The sequence below is a fragment of the Chionomys nivalis genome, chromosome 18, assembly GCF_950005125.1.
Source record: "Chionomys nivalis chromosome 18, mChiNiv1.1, whole genome shotgun sequence".
Classification (NCBI taxonomy): Eukaryota; Metazoa; Chordata; class Mammalia; order Rodentia; family Cricetidae; genus Chionomys; species Chionomys nivalis.
Window position 1 is genome coordinate 38,100,163 of NC_080103.1, and position 21,300 is coordinate 38,121,462.

Below are 21,300 nucleotides of genomic sequence, written 5' to 3' on the forward strand. Positions count from 1 at the left end.
CAGCTTCAGGGAGTTCTGATATCCAATTCTGGGCCCATGGGCATCTGTATTCATACACTCACACAGAAGTTTAGAAGATTAAAACAAAAACCTCTAAATGTCATTTTCTTTTATGGCTTTCCCTAATGACACAGATCGGCTGTGTCAGATTTCGTTTCCAAATGACCTGTTTCAGCAACGACACATGTTCTAATAGACACTGCACACCTTGTCTAGTTTGTGCACCAAGAGGCCCATCTTTTTATCTTTAATTTTGCTTTAGTAAAATAATCTTCCATAATGTCTGTTTTGCCTACACTTTTAAATGATAGTTTTGCTGGTTATAAAATTCTAGGTAGGTTCAAATTATTTTGTCTCAGATTTGTTTTTATCCCACTGCTTTCTGGGATATTTCTCCTTTTTATCTAGACTGTTTTTTATATTTTTATTTATTTGTTTGCTTTGATATGTTTTTGAGACCAGATTTTCATTATGTAGCCCTGGATAGCCTGGATCTCTGCATGTTCACCAGGCTGGCTTCAAACTCAGAGATTTGTTCATTTCTGCCTCCTGAGAGTTGGGATTAAAGGTGTATGTCACCATGCTTGCCAAAGATTTATTTTATTTCTCATCATGTTGAATGTGTATTTAGGGGTCTGGGATAGGGGTGGACAGGGTATATACAGGTAAGTGCAGGTGCCCACAAAGGCCAGAGGAGGGCATCAGATCCCCTGAAGCTGGAATTATAGGCAGTTGTGAGCCACCTAACATGGATGTGGGAATGGAACCCAGGTCCTTTGCCAGAGCACTATGTAGTTTTAACAACTGAATCATCCCTCCTTATCTAATGCTATTTTGTTTGATATCTGCGACACATTTTGGGTGGAAACCAGCAAGGACTTGATTGAGGGGGGTTTCAGTTACACTACTGTCTTCTTGCCTTTTTATTGTCTTCCCTTGCCCTGTTTGATGAGTACAGTCCCCCATTCTCTACCCAGTGCTTCCTTCACATGACCAGCTCTAAATGCTCTGCACCCACATACATACCCGTTGTATTTGAATGCTATGTACATGTACAGATGTTTTAGGGTAGTTTACAAGAGCCAATCCTGAGGCTGTGTGTTTTAGTAGCACTTGTAGAAATGCCTTTGAGCTCACTGTTGAGAAATAAGACCCAGGTCTTTTATTTTAGACCCAGGTGAGCCAAGGAATAGACTTTCCATGATGACATTAAGGCTTCGGAAGGAGAAAAACTTTCTACTACCTCTGTTATAGGTACAAGGGCAATAATGAAAAAGCAAGGCAAAGGAACCGCTGGGGGAATGTAGCTCAGGGGTAGAGCACTTAACTAGCAAACATGAGGCCGTGAGTTCTATCCCCCCATGAGGCAAAATGTTCAGCTTTCTCTAGAGTTACTCAGGAAAAGTCAAGAGTAAGTCACAGGCACCATTTACAGTTAGAAGAGTTTGCCAGAGTGGACTTGGGCTTTTGTGGTGTTTGGGTTGAATCTAGGCCTTCCCATATGCCAAGCATGTGGCTTTACATGCAGCTGTATTCCAGCCCTGACTGGGTTTTTGGAAAGGCAATCTCTACAAGCCCTTTTTCTCCCGAGCTATTTTATCTGTCCCTTCTGCGTTAAACAATCGTCCCATTTAGTATAGTTTCTGCAGTTCCCTTTCAAAAGAAATGAAGTAAAGAGACTTCCACCTCGTACAGACCAGAGTTACCAAAATAACAGAAATAGCTGAAATCAAGCAAAAAAAAAAAGGGGGGGGGGGCGGGGAGGTTGGGCTGGTTGTCTCCAGAGGGGAGATTTGATTTCTGTTCCCATACTTTCGCTCCACGTTTCTAAATTTACAGATTATGAGTAATTTAAATAACTCTAGACCTGTGTGGGAGCGGGCTGTGCTGCCCCCCACCCACCCAGCCCCCACCTCAGCCCCGCTTCCCTGCTCCATAAGTTGGCCTGTCAGCCTCAGTTTTCATTTCATTCAAAGTGACAGGGAGAAAAAAAGATACTTTCAGCCCTAATCAGGTACTGTACCGGTGTTCTCAATGATGAAAACCCTCAAATTGCTTCAGTGGGCTGTCAGCTCCATTGTCGGCTTAGTCAAGTGTCCCTACAGAAAGGAGACAGGAGAGGTAGGAGAAAAGAGTCGATTTCTAATCAGCTTTTTAAAGGCCCTTGGTCAGAAGTACAGCAATTCAGATGCCCCTGTTTGAAAGCAGCAGGACAGATTTGTTAGCAGACAAAGGCTCCAATTAGTATTTTCCACACCCTTTCACAATTTTCTCTACTGCTTTTGGCTCTGAAACCCTTTACGCCAGGCCTTTGTGCCTGCCGAGAGGCGGGTGCAGGGGCAGCGGGGGCTGGGGCGGCCGAGGTGGCACCCGCCGGTGCCCGCCAGCGCCCGTAGAGGTCAAGTAGCTGGGAGCAAGCGGGCTGGGGACCAGCCGGCGCCAAGGGATGGAGCCCACCTGAGTTGACGGAGACCCGGGCTTGGCGGATGACCACCTGCGGGGCGATGGGCGTCGCGGGCTGCAACTTGTGCAAGCCTTTGGCCACCTGCAGGAGTTTTCCCGAGACGTCGAGTCCGTACAGGAACCGGTCCATCAAGAAGACAATAGCTGCGGCGGCGTCGCAGTCCCGGACAAGGATGGAGGCTCGCAAGGCCGCCTGCAGAAGCAGCCACAGGACACAATGAACCACACAACACCGCAGCCCCCCACAAAAAGCCGCCCTGAACCGAGCCTAGTCATCTAGGTACTTTGAACTAAAACAACAGCCAAGCTTGTAGCTAGTGGGAGAAGTATACTTTAGGGAACGATAAAATCATAAGAAGGAAAAAGTAATTGAGAAAAAGTTCACTTCTGTTGATAAAATAGTATTGTCTTCATTGCATCTCCCCTCCAAAGTCTAAAAATATGCCGGTGGAAAGTGCATATTTCTTATTAAATTAAAACAACACAAACGTGGACGCAGACTAGTATGCCATTTCCCCACTCCTTACTGGTTTCCTTTCCACTTTCCCCTCCCTGTGTCTCCTCTGGTGCCAATCCTCCCTGATAATGATTTAGGTAAACTCCGTCCGAACAGGTGCATCCCCTTCTATGTGTACATAGACATTGATTCTTGGTCTTGTGCGGCATCTTTCCTTCTCTTTCTGTCATTAATAAGATCACACTAGACACACTGTTCTTGGCCTTCTTAGTTTAGGCATCATCCTATCCCGGAGAGCTTTTTGCATCAGTTTCTCTCTTCTCCCTCCCTCCCTCCCTCCCTCCCTCCCTCCCTCCCTCCCTCCCTCCCTCCCTCCCTCCCTCCCCCCTCCCTCCCCCCTCTCTCCCTCCCCCCCTCTCTCTCACACACACACACACATACACAGAGAGATAGATAGATAGATAGAGAGAGAGAGAGAGAGAAAGAGAGAGAAAAGATTGAGAATTTCATATACGCATACAATGTGGCTTGATCAAATCCACTCCCCTTCGCCTCCTCAGTTCCTCCTGTTCCCTACTCTTCATTCATGTGTTCTTCCTTTTAAGCCACTGAGTCCACTTAATGCATATGGGTGCAGGACAATTCAATTAGGGACTGCATCCCTAAAGAAAACTTAATCTCAAACTGGGCAGTGGTGGCACACGCCTATAATCCCAGCACTTGGGAGGCAGAGGCAGGCGGATCTCAGTGAGTTCGAGGCCAGCCTGGTCTACAAAGCGAGTTCTAGGACAGCCAAGACGGTTACACAGAGAAACCTTGTCTTAGGGGGAAAAGAAAAGTAAAGAAAAGAAAGCAAGTTTAATCTCTCCACCCCACTGCTACCCATCATCAATAAATAGCTCCTCAGCTAGGGCTGTAACTTCATGATTCACTTCCTCAGCCATGCTGGGGTCATGGCCAGCCTGACCATGTGCAGGTCTTGTATACGTAACTAGAGCTGCCGGGAGCTCATATATGCAGCAACATTGCCATGGCCAGCAAATACTGTATCACTGCAAATGTCCCCTGCCTCTGGCTCTTAACAACCTTTCTTCCTCCTCCTGAAATGATCCCTGAGCCTTAGTGGCAGCTGTCCCATTTCGGGCTGAGCACATTGGCCTAGCATTCATTTCAACTGCCCTTCACTGCAGAAAAAAGCCCTCCTAATGGAGGCAGAATGATCTAACACTGGCTGGTCTGTGGTAGGAGCTGGTTCAACAGGAAGAGTGTCGGGGCAGACTATGCACGTATGTTTAACATCATCTGGCTTCAATTCCTGATCTTCCCTCCTGCTTCAACTTCCTAAGTGTTTTGATTACTGACACGTACCACCAAATCCACTCTATTACATATATTTAATTAGGAAACAGTATATTAGATTAAAATTTAAATTTGATTTTATTATCCTATTAATATAATTACACATATATATTTACAAACAAAGGGGGGAAAGTAATGTGAGTGAGAAGTGAAAATAGGATCTAGGGCTCAGTTGGGAGAATGGCTGCTTCGTATAACTTGAAGCCCTGGGTTTGATCCGCAGCAATGCGTAAACCAGATGTGGTAGCCAGTGTTCAATGTCATCCTGGCCTATGTGGTGAACTAGAGGCCAACCTGGGCTAGAAACTCTTTCTTAAACAAAAGAAACAAGGAAGAAAAGAGAAGTAAAAATAAACGGGGTAAATTTCTATGGAAAACACAGTCATCTTTGTTGTTAAGGAGTTATAGGGAAGCCAGTGATGTCATGGCCGCACGGAACATAGCACCTAATACTTGTTCATATTCTGAACTGAACCCACCTGAGTCTTTTCTAGGTCCCTTTGCTCCCAGATGAAGCCAGGGAGGCACTGTAAGGGATCTCTACCCTCAATGGGTTTCACACTCAGCACTGGGCCCTGCTTTCTTCACAACACCATCCTAAGTCTTAACCCTTGACATACCAAGCTAGACCACAGCATTCTGTGACTGATTCTCCCAGTGGCCACAGCCACGCACCCCCCCACCCCGCCTCCCTAGGCCGATTCTGTTATTAACCCCATTTACAGGAGGGAAACTTGGAGGCTCAAAGAGGTTAAGTTTACACCACCTGGGCCTAGAAGCTGAGTAGGCATGAGTGCGGGAGAGCCAGGTGCAGATGGACCAAGCTCCTGCCTCTTAGGCTCACTCTACCTTAAGAAAGCTAGAGGAGTTCGACATGTCAATTGCAGCGATGTTTCATTTGTATTTTAATAAATAAAACTTGCCTGAAGATCAGAGAGTAAAACAGCTGCCCTGGTCAGTCTTACAGAACAGGCAGTGGTGACGCACACCTTTGATCCCAGTAAGCCACATTAGTTTGTCATAGAAACCAGGTGGTGGTGGTTTATGCCTTTAATCCCAGCCTTAAAGAGGAATGTAAATCGGGATGAGACAGCTCTCAAAGATGGTCTCATTCTGAAGATTCCTGGAGGCAGGAACGCCATTTCAGACATTTCAGGCAGCTGTTTTGCTTTTCTGACCTTCAGGTTGAACACCAATATCTGTCTCTGAGTTTTTATTAATTGTGTTCCAGCCAATTACTTGATAACTATGCTCACCAGCACCAAAGATGCAGTCAGTATTGCTGTAGGTGCTGATCTAAGTAGGGTGTAGGGTATAACAGCACACTGAAAGAGTTCAATCGGAATTTAAAGAGCGGCGCATCCCTGAAGGATCTTGGTGGCAGTTACAGATGTTAGCAAGAAAAAGAACCAGCTCTGGCTGGGTGGTGGTGCTGCACGCCTTTAACCCCAGCACTCAGAGGCAGAGGCAGGAGGGTCTGTAAATTTGAGGCCCGCCTGGTCTACAGAGTGGGTTCTAGGACAGGCAGAACTGTTTCATAAAACAAAAGCAAACAGACAAACAATAAGGACCAGCTCTTTTGGTCAAGGAAGTCTAAAACATGGAGTCAGTGGACATGAGCTAAGACAGTTTTCTATAATGAAAACTCGGGGAAGCAAGGCACGTGGAGCCTGCGCACTGGCTGTAAAGAGCAAGGGCGTGAAAGCACAAGCTGGGGGAGCACGCTACATCTGGGGGCAGTGCCCCGTGTTTCCGGGTTAGTAGGGCCATGAGTAAGGTATAGCGTCACCTAGCAGTGGTGATGTGATTTGAATTAGGTTTTAAAGAACATTAAAAAAAAATACAGAATGGCTTTTTGTTCCTTCTTCCTCTGCTCTTCTTTCTGTCTATCCTCCTCCAATCCTTTATTTCTTAATATTTATTTATTTATTGCATCCTCCAGTCCTTTTCTTTAGATTTAGGACATACCAGGGCTGCAGAGACGGTTCAGCAGTTAAGAGCATGTATTGCTAGTCCAGAGGACTCAGGTTGGATTCCCAGGACCCATATTAGGCAGTTCATAATTGCCCTTAGCTCCAGTTCCAGGAGAGATCCAGTGCTCCGCCCCCCCCCCCAACACACACACTATAATAAATAATAAAAATAAATCTTTACATTTAGGACTTCTCAGAATTTCTCTCTTGTCAAAACTAAGATGCAGTCTTGCTGAGAGAAACGCTCTCTGCTTTGAACCCCTTCACAGTGAAGGCTCTGCAGGGTTTCAACACTGCTGTAGTCCACACCCTGGACCCCCGACCTCCATCCCTACCCAAAGCTTATGTGGCAAAGGTTTGTTTTTTAGGTGAGATACTGGAAAGTGCTAAAACAGTTTTTGATGGTAGGGCTCAGTGGGAGGTCCTCAAGACGGTGACATCGGAGGTGTGCTCTGACTATGGGACCCATTCTCGTCTTCCTTTCTCTTCTGGCCATGGTGGAGCAGTTGTCCATAACCATTGCTACTGAGCATGCCCACCAGAAAGCCCCCTAAGCAACAGATCTGATGGACTGTGGAACAGAACTTTCAAAACTGTGAAGCAAAACAACTCTCCTATTTGTGAGATAGTTTCTGTTACTTTCTTAGCATGATGGAAAGCTGACTAAACAATTTGCATATTTCTAAGTAAACTAGGCTAAATGTTTACTTCTCATCCACGCTGAGCTTCAGTTATGGTATTTATTTACACGGCTTTATTTCTGGTTTATATTTTGCTTTCTGTCTAAAGATCTATACAGCACTGCACAGAAAATAACATTTATCCATAGAACATGTCATTCATATATATACATATATGTAATATATATTTATATATATTTATGTATATAGGCATTCATGGATCAGGCAGTGCCTTCCAACAACAGCCCAACTACTCTACTCTTTCAAAGTGATGGCTTCTTGTCTCATTAACCATCAGATCATTTATTCATATGGAGATGATAATCTCTAGTTATATTGTCTTGCTATCCTGAGTCTTCATTGTTCTTACTGTGATGGAGAATGTCAGTCTTTAGTAGAAAAAATCGCTACCTTTATCTCTCCTCCTCTTCTTTTTTATCAGCTAACAAACATCTCATCTTGTCTTACTGTTTCCTTCCCTGTTACAGGAAGTCAATGATTACAGCATTTCTGAATTCAATTTCTTCATTTTGCTGCGTGGGAGACAGAATGACTCTGGCTGGATTATTTAGTAAGAGTAACTCGGGTTCAATCATTTTCCTTTTCTCTCTGGAACAAGCTGTCTAAAGGAAACATTCTTTTCTGCACTTCTATACCCCAAGTCTCACCTAGCAAGCCTATATAGGGGATATTCTGTACCCCAAGTCTCACCTAGCAAGCCTATAGAGCAAGCCCCTGTAGGAGATGTTCTGCTTGGTCAGGTAATTTCTGTGACTATGGAAGTCTGTGTAATAGTGCAGGCCATATGGCAGATCTCCTGTGCTCTAATATGAAGTTTTATCATCCAACCTGGTCTTTGTCAGGGTTAAAGATAATACTTCATCTCTTGATAGGGAGAGATGGCTCAGCTACTAAGAGCATTTGCGGCACAAGCTTGAGGATCTGAGTTCAGATCCACAGTGCCCCCGCCTGCCCCATAAAAGCCAGATGTGGCTCTGTTCATTTGCAACCCCAGCACAGAGGGTGACAAGGGTGGGGGGGCTCAGAGAGAGACAGGTAGATTCTGGGGGCTCATCGGTTAACAAGTCTGACTAAATGTCTAGTTCTAGGCTTAATAAAGAGATGTTGTCTCAACAGAGTAAGGTGGAGAGAACACACAAGCCACACACACATAAATGACAAACAGAATCACACACAATATTTAATATCTAATATCTTATTCACCAAACATTTGTACTATGTTCTCATTTTCTCAGAATCCAAGAAAGGAAGAGAGATTGTTTATTGGATATTCTTAAGGACCATGAGATTAATACAACCTTTCTTTTAAAAGTCACCGTGGTCCATTTGTCTTTGAAGCGACCATGTATTTTGCTCATTGACAATCCTTCTCCAGTCCCAGCCCCCACCGCACTGGGACAAACCCAAGAGGAGCCATGAGACACCCAGCCTTGAACCACCAGAAAACGAACCTCTCCATCTGAACTGAGACATGTAGAGAGAAGCTGCCTGTTGCCGCAGAAGGAAAGAAGTATTTATTTTATCATTTATATGTACATGTGCACATGAGCATGCATGTGAGTATGTGCACCACGTGCATACAGGTGCCCACAGAAGCTGGAGGTCACCAAATCCTTAAGGCTGGAGCTACAGGCAGCAATTGTGAACCACCTGATGTGGGTGCTGGAAACCAAACCCAGGTTCTCTGCAGGAGCAATATTCTGTTGTTGTTGTTGTTGTTGTTTGTTTGTTTGTTTGTTTGTTTTCACAGGGTTTCTCTGTGTTGTAGCCCTGGCTATCCTAGAATTCACTTGGTAGACCAGGCTCGCCTCGAACTCACAGAGATCTGCCTACCGCTGCCTCCTGAGTGCTGGGATTTAAAGGCATGTGCCACTGCCACCACCCAGCAACACTCATTCTTAGTGGATGACCCATCTCTCCAGCTCCTCATTTCCCTGTGTGCCGTCTTTAAGCTGCGTTTCTCCTTTATTATCCCACCGTCATCTTCAGGATTATGTAAACTTTTTTTGGGAGTTTACTTGATTGAGCCTCTCTTGCTTCTTACTCAAAATGGCAAGCAACAACCAAAACACCATTGAGCTTTTCTTTTCCGGGTAAACAATCACTCTCTCAAATTTCACGAGTGCAGTCGTCTCGATGTCCTAAAGCACAGATCCAAAGATAGAAAAACAAGTTGACTGTTTCATGTATGCCCGGGTCTGCCTGGGAAGGATAGGGTCTGAGTGACAGGCTTTTCTGTGGGCACCGTGTAAGCACTGCTCCCCAGCTGGCAACTTCAGCTGCTACCTACATGTCATATGGTTTGACGATTGTCTTTCTGCCGGCCCCTCATACTTTGCTCAGAACCATTCTCCTTCAGCTTGCTCGTTTCCCTGAGCCTTGGAGGGTGCTCGGTGACATACTTTGATGTAGCACTTGAATCTCGTCGCTACACCTGTAACTCTGCCCCCTTCTCCTCACGTCCATGTCTGCTTCAGGCAGTTGCAGTAGTCCCTGGGACAGGTTCAGGGGCAAAGCCGCTTTCCAGATATGGTCCTCACATCTCTTCCTCATCAATAATAGTGAGCTTCATCTTTGCGGCAACACCTACATTTCTGAAAAAAATCCTCGTGTACTATCTCATTAGAATTCTGTAGGAGCCTTAAGGTTTAAATTAAGAAAGGAGATGAGAGGCTAAGTGGTTTTTCAGGTTACAAATCAAATGCACCAGCGGCGAATAGGAATTGGTTTCCATTTCGATCTCTCTCGACATTTACGACCAAAATTTTAAAGTGTAAAATTCGGTTATGCTAAAGACACTCTTTCTTTTTAATCTCGAGAATTTGAAAGAACAAATTTAACAACTCTCCCATTGATGTAAAGCACCATCCTGTTTTCTGTTTCTAAGAACTGGATTGGTTTAGATATCTAGTGGAATCATACAGCATTGATCTATTTATGACATTATAGCTAGTGTTTCCTTTAAATTTCCTCTTTGCAGGATATGACAGAATTCCCTCTCTTGTCAAGGTGAGTAATACGTCACTCAACGCACACACCACTTATTGCTGATTATCAATCTGTGCATCAACACATATCTAGGGCAATTCCTTCTCTGCTCTTGGGAGTGATGCTGCCATCAATACAGATGGGCAGTATCTCCTTGTGTGCACATGTATGTGTCTGTTCACATTTGCATGTGTGTTTTATCAGGTGTATGTGCACCTGTGTATAGGTGTGCATGCATTTGTGTGCCTGTGTGTGGAGACCAGGGGTCTACATTTCTAGACCAGTTATCTTCCTCCTTCTTCACAACCTTATTTTTTGAGGCAGGATCTCTCCCTGAATCTGGAGCTCAGTGACTTAGACGCAGTGGCCAGTAAATCCCAGGGATCCTTCACCTTCCTCCTCCTTCCCTCCTTCTGCTGAGATTATAGGCACTTCCATACCTGGCTTTTTATATGGCTGCTGGGAATCCTAACTCAAGTCCTCTTTAGGTCTCAAACGGCTTGTGTTTTTGTAAGTTTTGTCCTTCTCACAGCACACGACAGCATGTTCCAGAAAATCTGGCTTTGAAAATGAGACAAAGTTTGCCTTGGAAGAAGGAATCTTTCATCAGAGTCTGGAATTTTATAAACTAGCTTCAAGAAAGTTGAACTGCTTCACAGAGCAAAGCTTAAGAAATCCACAGAACATCTCCCATCCAATAAGATAAAGTTTGCATGGGCTGGAGAGATGACTCAGTGGTTAAGAGCAATTGCTGCTCTCTCAGAGAACCTGGGTTCAATTCCCAGCATCCATGCGACAGCTCATAACTTCTGTAACTCCAGTTCCAGGGTATCAGAAACAAAATTTTTAAAAATATTTACAAAACTAGCAGGAAGTGACGTTACCAGTTGCAAAAGAAACCCTTTTCCTTTCCTCCTCCTCCTCCTCCTCCTCCTCCTCCTCCTCCTCCTCCTCCTCCTCCTCCTCCTCCTCCTCCTTCTCCTTCTTCTTCTGTTTTTTGAGACAGCATTTCTCTGTAGCTTTGGAGCCTGTCCTGAAACTAGCTCTTGTAGACCAGGTGCCGGGCCAGATAAGAAACCCTTTCTACACTGGCAATCTACTGTCCCAAAGGAAAGACGCCTATCACAAGTTTATTAGATAATGTTCCAGGAAATGGAGTAAACATTAAATACGAAAATGAATGATACAAAAATCATTTAAGTCAACGTTTAAGAAATATAATTTCTGAGATGAAGCCACAACTATCTGGGCCTCTTTCATTTGCTGTGGTGTTGGGGATGGACAGTAGGGCCTCAGGCATGCAAGGTGAGCCCTGCACCTTCTGAGATAGATCTCTGCTCGCGTTTGTTTCCAAACTCCCGATGGGTTGTTCTGACAAATGATTTAAACGTTCCAATCTGATGTCCTCATGGAAATGAGGATAGTCGCTCTTTGCAGTGTTGTTTCAAAACCAACGGAAATTCTTCAAGTTGTTCAGCAGAGTGTGACTGCTTAATAAAATGATGGGGAACACCATGAAGAAAAACAAAACAACAGTCTGTCACTCAGTCCCACTTCCTTGAGTGACGAAATATGGAAAGGCAGCGTCCCCCTTCATTCCCCCCTGGAGTAAACTGCAGTGGAATTTCCAATACTCAAAAGAAACGAAGGTCGAATGTGTACGTTTTCTCTAAGAAAATGAAAAAAAAAAACAAAACTCATGTCTTTTCATCTTTTTCGTCCCTTCACCAGCCATGAGGCCTGATTCCCCCTCCTCTCCCAGAGAAAAGGAAGGCTCACGGTCTTGGTGTTCATGGAAAAAGTGGAGAGCTAGTTCTTCAAAGGGATACTCCCAGCATTCGCGTGCGCATGCGCATTGCTTTTGCTTGTGGCGGACGGGGGAACCCCTCCCCCAGCACCTGTAGGGCGCATTCTGCATCCCGCACGAACATGCCATATATTTGAGCAGGGAACATTGCCTCGTCTATTTTCTCCCCTTATACTCTTAATAGATTGGAGCACAAAAGCCCGGGAGAGGGTGACCTGCCAGACAAAAGGGCCTTTGAGTTCCTTAGAGAAGGAGACTTGGAGGAGGATGGAAGGAATCCAAGTGGCCCTATTCTTTCCACTTGCACTAATTAGACATTTTTCTGTCAGCCATTGAGCACTGCTGAGAGGCCAAACTCACTGAATTCATTTCTAAAGTGTTTACAGAAGTTTGCATCTGTTTGTGTCTCTTCAGGAGGAAAATAAGCACTTCAATAGCATTGTGCAAAATCTAAACGAAGCATCCTATTCTGGAGGCCCTGGCGGCCCCGCAGCTGCATAATTTAGCTCCGTTCGGGGCCCTGAACCTCTCGCATCTCCATCCAAAACCTATGATGCAAAGAACAGGGAAGTCAAGTCAGGGGACTCCTCTCCGCTTTCATTTTCTCTGCCTCCTTTGAAGCGGCAGCGTGCTGCGTCCTACGTGCAGATTTGGGTGGTGTGGTTCTCGCAGCCCCGCTTTCTGTTTCTACCCGCTCTTGGAGAAATTAATACCCACTTTCATTTGCTGCCAAGTGAGGGGACAGGGCATTCCTCAGCAGCGAGGCGGAATACATCACCCTTCTGGGAATCTCCCCATCGCGCAGGGCGGGGAGGGGGAGGGGGCGCTCTGACATGAGAAGGGGAGAATGAAAGAGGAACGGAGTGTGTGGTAGGGAAGGGACACTAAGGAATCTCCCTGCGTGGCAAAAATGTGCACAATTAGATTAACATGAAAGGGAGCCCCTTGCCCTCCCGACCCCCCAAAAGGAAAGAAACAACACACTCACACACACAAACCCCAACCCACAGCCTACAATAGGAGAGTGCTTTTGAAATGCATATGGGTTCACAAAAATATGGAATTTTGTTGTTGTTGCTGTGGTTTGGATTTTTAGACCCGTGACTGACCTGCCATCTCTGGGGACTCGACAATGTGATCATATGCCACAGCAACAAAATTTCCGTGTTGTTGAGAGCCCAGCAATGTTACACTCCAAACGAATGAGAATTCCACTCACAGGCTGAAACAGAACAGACAGCAACCAACCGTATTCTTCTTGCTGAGTGACCATGTTTAAATAAAGTACTTGGAGACCACAAAGAGAATTTACTAGATTCCTAAGGGGACAGGCTCACACTTGCGCACACAAAGATACACGTGCCGACAGTCCACAAACATAGAGTTGTGTGGGCTGTTGATGGGATGGGGAATACGGGGTGGGAAATAACGGGATTCTAATAGAGTTTAAGACACAAAGGGAACTTCCTGGCTAGGAAGTTGAGTCAGGTGGAGAAGAAATTAAACCCCACAATGAGATTTCGATAGATAGACGATTAAAAAAAAAATGCTACCAAGCCCTGTCTTTTTAAGGTCTGAGGCTGCATGGCAGCAAGCCCCTCCCAGTGCTGAGCCTCAAGTTTGGGTCCCAGCTATGAGTTCAAAGCCAGGATGTGTGCACAGCAATGACAATGGCAGCTGTTGTCAAGGGGGCTGGGCGAGGAGCCTCCGTGCCATCTGGTACCACAATTGGGAAATTATTGTGGAAGAAGGAGAAAAGGAGAGGGAAGAAGTAAGAGGGGGAGGGGCACGTTCTGAGGTGAGAAATTATCAAAACAAACACATGAGGAGCGATGGATGCGGGCACGGCTGTGCATCAATAAAGGCAGCAGGATGCGGGCACGGCTGTTAGAAGTGGAACCCACCAAAATGGACTACCTTCGGCCAAGTGAAGACCAAGAATGGTGTGCCCCACATTGGTCCACCTACTACACTGGGGAGCAAAGAAAAACAGACACATATCTTAAGTTTTATGCCCAGGTTAGGTCAACATTCACAGACTGTCCGTTTTACCAATGGAAGATACAGATGGACATGAAAAACAGTTGTGAGGTTTGCTGCATGTGAGAGAGGAGAATACGTTGGTTTGCTCCCCTCCCCTGCTCAGATCTACAGTAGATGGAGATGGTTGCTCATGACAGGGAAAGACAAAGTGCCACCTGTGGCTTCTGGCAACTGTAGAGTGCCTTGTTTGTCTCTGGACTCTAGGCATCTTGATTCCAGGTACAAATCTTGGTTATTCCAATAACCACATGGAGAATTCATCTGGCAGGCTAGTCCCACTGGTCCAAAACCTCTTTGTCTTTGATGATCTTGTTTTATGTCAACGGTACACCAAGTCTCCACTATCAAAAAGGCTCTTGCCATGCAATGCCTTGATTTTGGATCTCTACACCTTTATTCTATTACCTAGACTGTAGTTTTTAGTTATAGTAATAGGACATGGACTGAAACAAGCTTGCCTTTTGGCAGGATGGTGCTTTGCGTCTATGGAGAGGGTGCCTTCTGGCCTGTTCTTCATGTTCTTTACGTGGTGCCTAATTCAAGAGTCACTTAATCTCCTCTTTGTGTCCTCACTTCTAAACTTCCTTAATTCCATAACTTTCATCTTCAACACTACTGAACTCACCCTCTTAAGGTTGTCAATAAACGCCAAGTGCAATGGGCGTCTACTGATCTTCGTCTTCCGCATGCTCTCAGAGGCACCTAGTTGAGCCAGCCCCTTTTTTCCTCTATTTTCATGCCACCTCTGACAGGGTCATTCCCCTGGCTTTCCTTCTACTTCATCCGGGACTTTTCCTGGCCCTACCTACTCTTTCCTCATCTTCATGGTCTTGCATGCTGTCCTCCTCGATACCTTCACTTGGATGGCCATAGCCTCACATACATATAGCTGGCGGCGATGTACCCATTTAAACCTGCCCCAAGTCTCTTCTCTGAAATCCGGGTTGTATAGGAAGTTGCCAGGAAGAGTCAACTCAGGTGCAGAGTCCATGCTGAAAGTTCATGTGCTTGAAATCGAGTTTTTGTTTTCTCCTCTCCGTGCTTTACCGGCTCAAAGATAACACTTCATTCACTCATTTGTGAAGGATCAAACCTCACAGCCTTTTCTAATTTTTTCTTTCCTTTTCTTTTCAAACATATTTTATAGATTGTGCTTTGCATATGCTCACACCTGCTACTACTCTCTCCCACGCCACTCCCTTCTTGCTTATCACTTTCTTTCCCTCAAGTAGACTCTCTTCTGATCTCATATTACACACACCCAAAATCATTATCATCATTATCATGTTAATTGGAACAAGATTCATTAGAAAGACTCAGAAATATAAGAGGAAACTTCCGAATGAAGACAGTGTCTTTCTCTCCCGGAGTCCAACCTCCCCGCCCAGCTACAGGAAGATGCTATTCTTCCTGAAGGGTGCGGAGACAGCTCCAAAGGAAAGAAGCCTTCCACATAATATGGGATCCAATGTGACTGATGAAGGGATGGTGGCTTTTTTTTTTTTTGTCTCCTGGGAATTAAGTCCAACCCACATGAATAGTAAGCATCTCTATCAGGGTCAAGACAAGGAAATGTCAGGCAGTCCAGCAGATAACCCAGGGCACTGGATCAAACAGACTCAGCTATTGGCTGTCACTGCACTGTTGCGGGAGGGGCTCTCTGGCAAGGAGAATCTTGCCACCTGAGGTTCTCCCACAGATAGATTAGTGCATTAGTGATAAGTGCTCCCCCCAAAAAAATGGTATTGTAAGGACCATGACCTCACATCACTGGGTTCCCAGATACCATCCTGATGTTCAGCTGCTGGCAGTCTTTAGAAGACAGCTTACATGTGCTAACCTATAATTTTGAGAATACACCACCGTCACATTTCTAGTCCTCACGACATGATTCCATTAGAAGATTGATTACTCTGGTCTTAGCTTCTGTATGTCTTGCCTCTTGACTATAAAAAGCCTATCTAGGGGACTGGAGCAATGACTCAGCAGTTTGGAGCACTGGCTGCTCTTCTAGAGGACCCTGATTTGATTCTCAGCTCCTACATTGTGGCTAAAAACCGTATGTAACTCTGGTTCCAGGGAATCTGACACCACCTTCTGTCCTCTGCAGTCATTGCATGCATGTGGTAGGCAGTCACGCATGCAGGCAAAACACCCATACTCTGAAAAATGAAAAAATTCTGTTTGACTCTGAGCCATGTCCTCTTGTCAATCAACTAGTGCTGATTCCATCACTTGAGTACGGGCTGTGGGTCTAAGCATTCCTTGTTATCCACTCTTTTAATCTTTTAAGCAATCTGCAGAGTGATTCTGTTGCTGCTGCTCTTACAGATGTAGGGACATGGAAGCCAGCCACAGTGTTCTCCATGCTAACAACAGGCAGCGCTGGACTCAAGCTTTAGTAGTCAAGGTCTCAAATAGACTCTACTGTCATAAATTATCCAGACTGGCTTAGCCATTGTTGCCCCAAATTGTACAAACACAGTCACTGATACATACCACAACAGAATTGCTTGAGCCTTGAGCCTTCCCCTTAGAACTCTTTATTGTAGTGGTTCTTCTAATTTCTATGGTGCTGAGCCAATTGCCTCACCTCATCTGCAAAATGGGCCTAAAGTTCCACTCTGCAGGGCTGCCAGCAGGAAGATAGGTTGTAAAGAATCTATCAGCTTGAACATATGAAATCTAGTGTTTGATGATATCTGTTGATAAGCAAGGGTGGTATTTTCATTTGCTACGACCTAACATAAATCTGCTAGATAAACGGAGACGATATTATTGCTTAAGTTCCCCATCTAGTCACCATATTAACTTTGAGAGGTGACATCGCTTGGCTTGTCTACAAGGGCGGGTGAATGCACCCGTAGGATGCTGTATTTGCTGAAGGTCGCCTCTTTGTCCGACATTGGACCTTGCTCATTTTCTGCTAACACTTTAGCTGTGTTGTTCTGCCCACATGTCTGAGCTGCCTCAGTCCCTCCAGGACTTGGCTCAGTTTCTGCCCTCATTATGAGGACATGAAATTCACACTGTAGGGTTAGCCCTCATCAAAGGGATAACTTGCATGCCTGATTCTGTGGCAACAGGAGTTTCGCTGGTAGAATACTAAGGAGAAGCCACACCGTTTTAATTTACCTTCCATTGAAACTTAAGAGTACTTTATGAAAAGCCCCCTGCTTTTGGCAGAGTTTTCAAGAAGGGTTTAAATCCTTAGTGGATTTCATCATACTCTTTCCCTAAGTTCTGAAAATGCATAGGCCTTCAGTCTGTCACTTCCCTTTCTCAGCCCCATTCCCGTGGTGGGTAATTTTCACTTATTAAATAACATTTAGTTCTTCTCTGACTTTTTTTCAAAGTAAGAACAGGAATATTTAGCAGATGAAATTAAAGCTTAAAAAATTTTAAGTTTAATTTGTTCTTCTCAGTGTGTATGTGTGTGTAGGGTCTTGGTAAGCACATGCCCCTGGCATATGTGTAGAAAGAGAACACTTTGGCAAGCACATACTACTGTGCATATGTGGAGGCCAGGAGGTAACTTGTGGGAGCATGGGACAGAAAACTTGGGTCACCAGGCTTGAATGCAAGACTCTTTATAGGCTGAACAACCTCACTGGCCCAGAATTATTCAAAAATTATAGTTTGAGATGTGGTGGTTAACTTTTCCACATTTCCTTTAAAATGAAGTCTGTTTGAACAACAAAATGACAGAAGACTCTGTTACTGGCAGTAGAAAGAGCTGGGGTACATTTAAAAAACAAAACAGTGGTGGTGGCATGTGCCTTTAGTTCCAGCACTTAGGAGGCAGAGAGGTGCAGATCTCTGTGAGTTCAAGGCCAGCCTGGTCTACAGAGCTAGTTCCAGGACAGCCAGGGCTGCTACATGAGAAAACCCTGTTTCAAAAAACCAAAGAGAGAAAGATAGAGAGGGGGAGAGAGAGCAAGAGAGAGAGACAGAGACAGAGAGACAGAGACTCAGGTAGGAAACCTGATGCGGCTGCTGCCCTGTCTTTTTAGCAGTTGGCTTCATGACAATGAGCACTTATCTTGCCAGGTTTCACTTTCCTCAGCTATCCAACAATGGACATGAAATAGAGAGCTGCCAGCTCCCTTCCTGAAGGAAATGATGGCTAAAGTCTTCAACTCCTATTGAAGACTTACTCTTATCACACACACAAGAGTACGTGTGAGTACACGTGGACGTGCAAATGATCTCTGAAGGTACACGTGCAAAGAATGATATGTAACCTGTAGCAAGCCACCTACTATGAAGAGAAAAGAAAATGCAGGCATTAAAATGCTGTACTAGGAATTCTTGGTTTCTTGGGGAAAGATGAATTGCCTGAGTCATTTAGGACATTGGTGTGTTCTTCGCTAGGACAATTCACTGCTCAGGGTTTCATTTAACTGGTAATTAAGTGGGGAGTGTGTGTTTGTGTACATTTGAGCCTATCCAGCTTTAAAGATACCTGGTTAAAGGGAACACTCCTCCATTGTTGCTGGTGGGAGTGCAAACTTGTACCGTCAAACTTGGAAATCACTATGGTGGTTTCTCAGGAAATCGGGAATCAATCTACCTCAAGACCCAGCAATACCACTCTTGGGCATATACCCAAAGGATGCACAATCATACCACAAGGACATTTGCTCAGTTATGTTCATAGCAGCATTAAAATAAGCCAGAACATGGAAACAACCTAGATGCCCCTCAATCGAAGAATGGGTAAAGAAAATGTAGTACATTTATACAATGGAATAGTACTCAGTGGTAAAAAAATAAAAACAATGACATCTTGAAATTTGCAGGTAAATGGATGAAACTAGGAAAAAAATATCCTGAATGAGGTAACCCAGACCCAGAAAGACAAACACAGTATGTACTACTCATAAGTGGATATTAGACATAAAGCGAAAGATAACCAGCCTATAGTTCATGACCCCAGAGAAGAAGGGGTAACAAGGAGAACCCTAAGACAGACATGCATAGATCCCCCTGGGAAGATGAAATAGACAAGATCTCCTGGGAAAATTGGGAGTGTAGGGGAAGGGGAGGGGGTGGGAAGGGAAGAAGGGGAGAGGGAGGAGAACATGAGGGAACAGGATGGTTGAGATGGGGGAAGGACAGAGAGGGAGAGCAAGGAAAGAGATATCTTGATTGAAGGGGCAATTATGGGGCTAGTGAGAAACGTGGCACTAGGGAAATCCCAGGAATCCACAAGGATGACCTCAGCTAAGACCCTAAGCAATAGTGGAGAGAGTGCCTGAACTGCCCTTCCCCTGTAATCAGATTGATGCCTGCCTAGTTATCATCATACAGCCTTCATCCAGAAACTGATGGAAGCAGATGCAGAGATCCACAGCTAAGCACTGGGCCAAGCATCCAGAGTCCAGTCCAAGAGAGGGAAGAGCGATAATATGAGCAAAGGAGTCAAGACCATGACGGGGAAACCCACAGGAACAGCTGACCTGAGCTAATGGAAGCTCCCTGACTCCAGCCTGACAGTGTGGAAACCTGCATAGGCCCAAACTAGGTTCCCTGAATGTGGGTGGCAGTTATATGGCTTGGGCAGTCTATGGGGCCACTGACAGTGTGACCAGGATTTACCCCTAGTGCATGTTTAGATCTCAATCTCTATGGAGGGATACCTTGCTCAGCCTAGATATAGGGGGAGGACCTTGGTCCTGCCTCAGAGTGATGTGCCAGCCTTGTTGATCCCCCACAGGAAGCCTCACCCTCTCTGAGGAGTGAATGGGGGGTGGAGTAGGGGGAAGGTAGGGGGAGCAGGAGGAGGGAGGGAGTGGGAACTGTGACTGGCACATAAAATGAGAAAAGATTATTTTAAAAAATAAATAAATATGTAAATTTTTTAAAAAACAAACAAAAAAGACACCTAATTAATAAGTCCCCATTCCCTTTCTTCTCTCTTCTCTTTCCATCTTTTGCTACAGTAAGAGATGCTTGCTGGGGGCAAGCAAAGAAATATAAGTAACCAATAGCTCTGCCATGCAAATGAAATGTCCATCCACATGTCTTTAGAAGATCGTTCTCATTCAGGATTAGTATTAGATACTGTTGTGAGATCTGCATAGTGAAGAGGGGGAATGCCTTAAAGAGATTAGCAAGATTTCTGCTCACTTTCCAAATTCATGTTGAAAAATATGAGCAAGATGCTGCGGCTGTAAGGAAAGCTGGCAGACCCGGATGTTCTGTCTGACATCCCATCTTCAGATCTGGCTTTCTTTTTTTAAAAAAAAATTCCTATTCTTTATTGCTTGTTATGAGTATGTGCACACGTATGTGCACACACACACATGTACACACATGCATGCGTGTACACACAGTGTATGTGTAGAAGTCAGAGGACAACTTTTGGGAATATGTTCTCCCCCCACCCCCCGCACCATGTCCTTCCCAAAAGCAGAACGCAGATCCTTGGACTCAGCAGAAATTGGCTTTACTCTCTGGGCCAGCTGGCCAGTCCTACAACAGTTCCTTCTACACACATAGTAGGATTATGCTTCTTTCGAATAAATATATATTCATGCCCTACCTCTTGGCCAATAATCAGATCAGTATAGACGTATATAAGATGCAGCGTGGGATTCCTCCTTTCTGCCTCCCATTCAGCGGCAACTAGTGATATTCTAGGATGATGGAGATATGGATACAGATCCCTAGGGAGAGATCAGACCTCCTACTGATCCCAGATAGGCATGGAGTAAGAAGAAGGGGCAGGTTTTTAATGTACTGAGCCCTAAGCTTTGGAAGTTTTTGTTTCTTCTCTGGCATAACCTTTCTGTTTATGCTGATCCAGGAAATATGAGTGGAAGTTGTAAAAAAAAAAAAAAAAGCTGAATGTAACCTAGGAAAGAGATGATGTAGCCTAGGCCATTGTAGTTTCGGTGGGACTGGAGGAGAGAAACCCAAACATGAGACAGTGTGGGGAAAATTAGCAGGGTATGGTAGCTGAGGGGATGGAAGGGTCTGTAGGTCCTCAAAGCAGACCTCTTCATTTGGGTCCTCATTTGACTTGTGATCACCCACACAGACCACCGCATTTCAGTAACCACAACTGTAAGTGTTATTGCCTTTATCAATTCAATGGTTGTACATATTTCATACTGGCTACAGCCTGGGTTACACACCTAGATCCTGGGCTTTCCCCTATGTGTCCATGGTACAGGCAGAAGTGGTCCCATGTTATTAAAGGAAAGAAAATTTCTATTTATGGGTTCAAGACCAGCTAAGGTTACACAGAAAGATCCTATTTCAGGAATAACAAAAAAAGCAAAAACCTAAGACTCCTAATTGCTGAACCAGCACAGTGGTTCACAAACCTGCTTTGTATGGTACGCTGTGCCTCTCCACCTGCTTCCCCCCAACCTTGTTAGTTTTGGGATTGAACCCACTGTCTTGTACATACTAGGCAAATGCTACACCACTAAGTTGTATTCCTAGTTCTTAGGGGTTTTTTGAGACAGGGTATACTTAAAGCCCTTAGTCTGGCATTGA

At 44.9% G+C, this 21,300-nt stretch overlaps 1 protein-coding gene across 2 annotated transcripts in view; it reads right to left on the reverse strand.

The window, feature by feature from the left end:
* Alpk1 (alpha kinase 1) overlaps positions 1 to 21,300 on the reverse strand; it is a 92,089-nt gene that overhangs the window by 18,628 nt on the left and 52,161 nt on the right. For both annotated transcript variants that reach the window (XM_057793869.1, XM_057793868.1), the window contains one exon: positions 2,458 to 2,656. In XM_057793869.1, the coding sequence (XP_057649852.1) occupies positions 2,458 to 2,656 (199 nt within the window). The remainder of the gene's footprint in view (positions 1 to 2,457; positions 2,657 to 21,300) is intronic.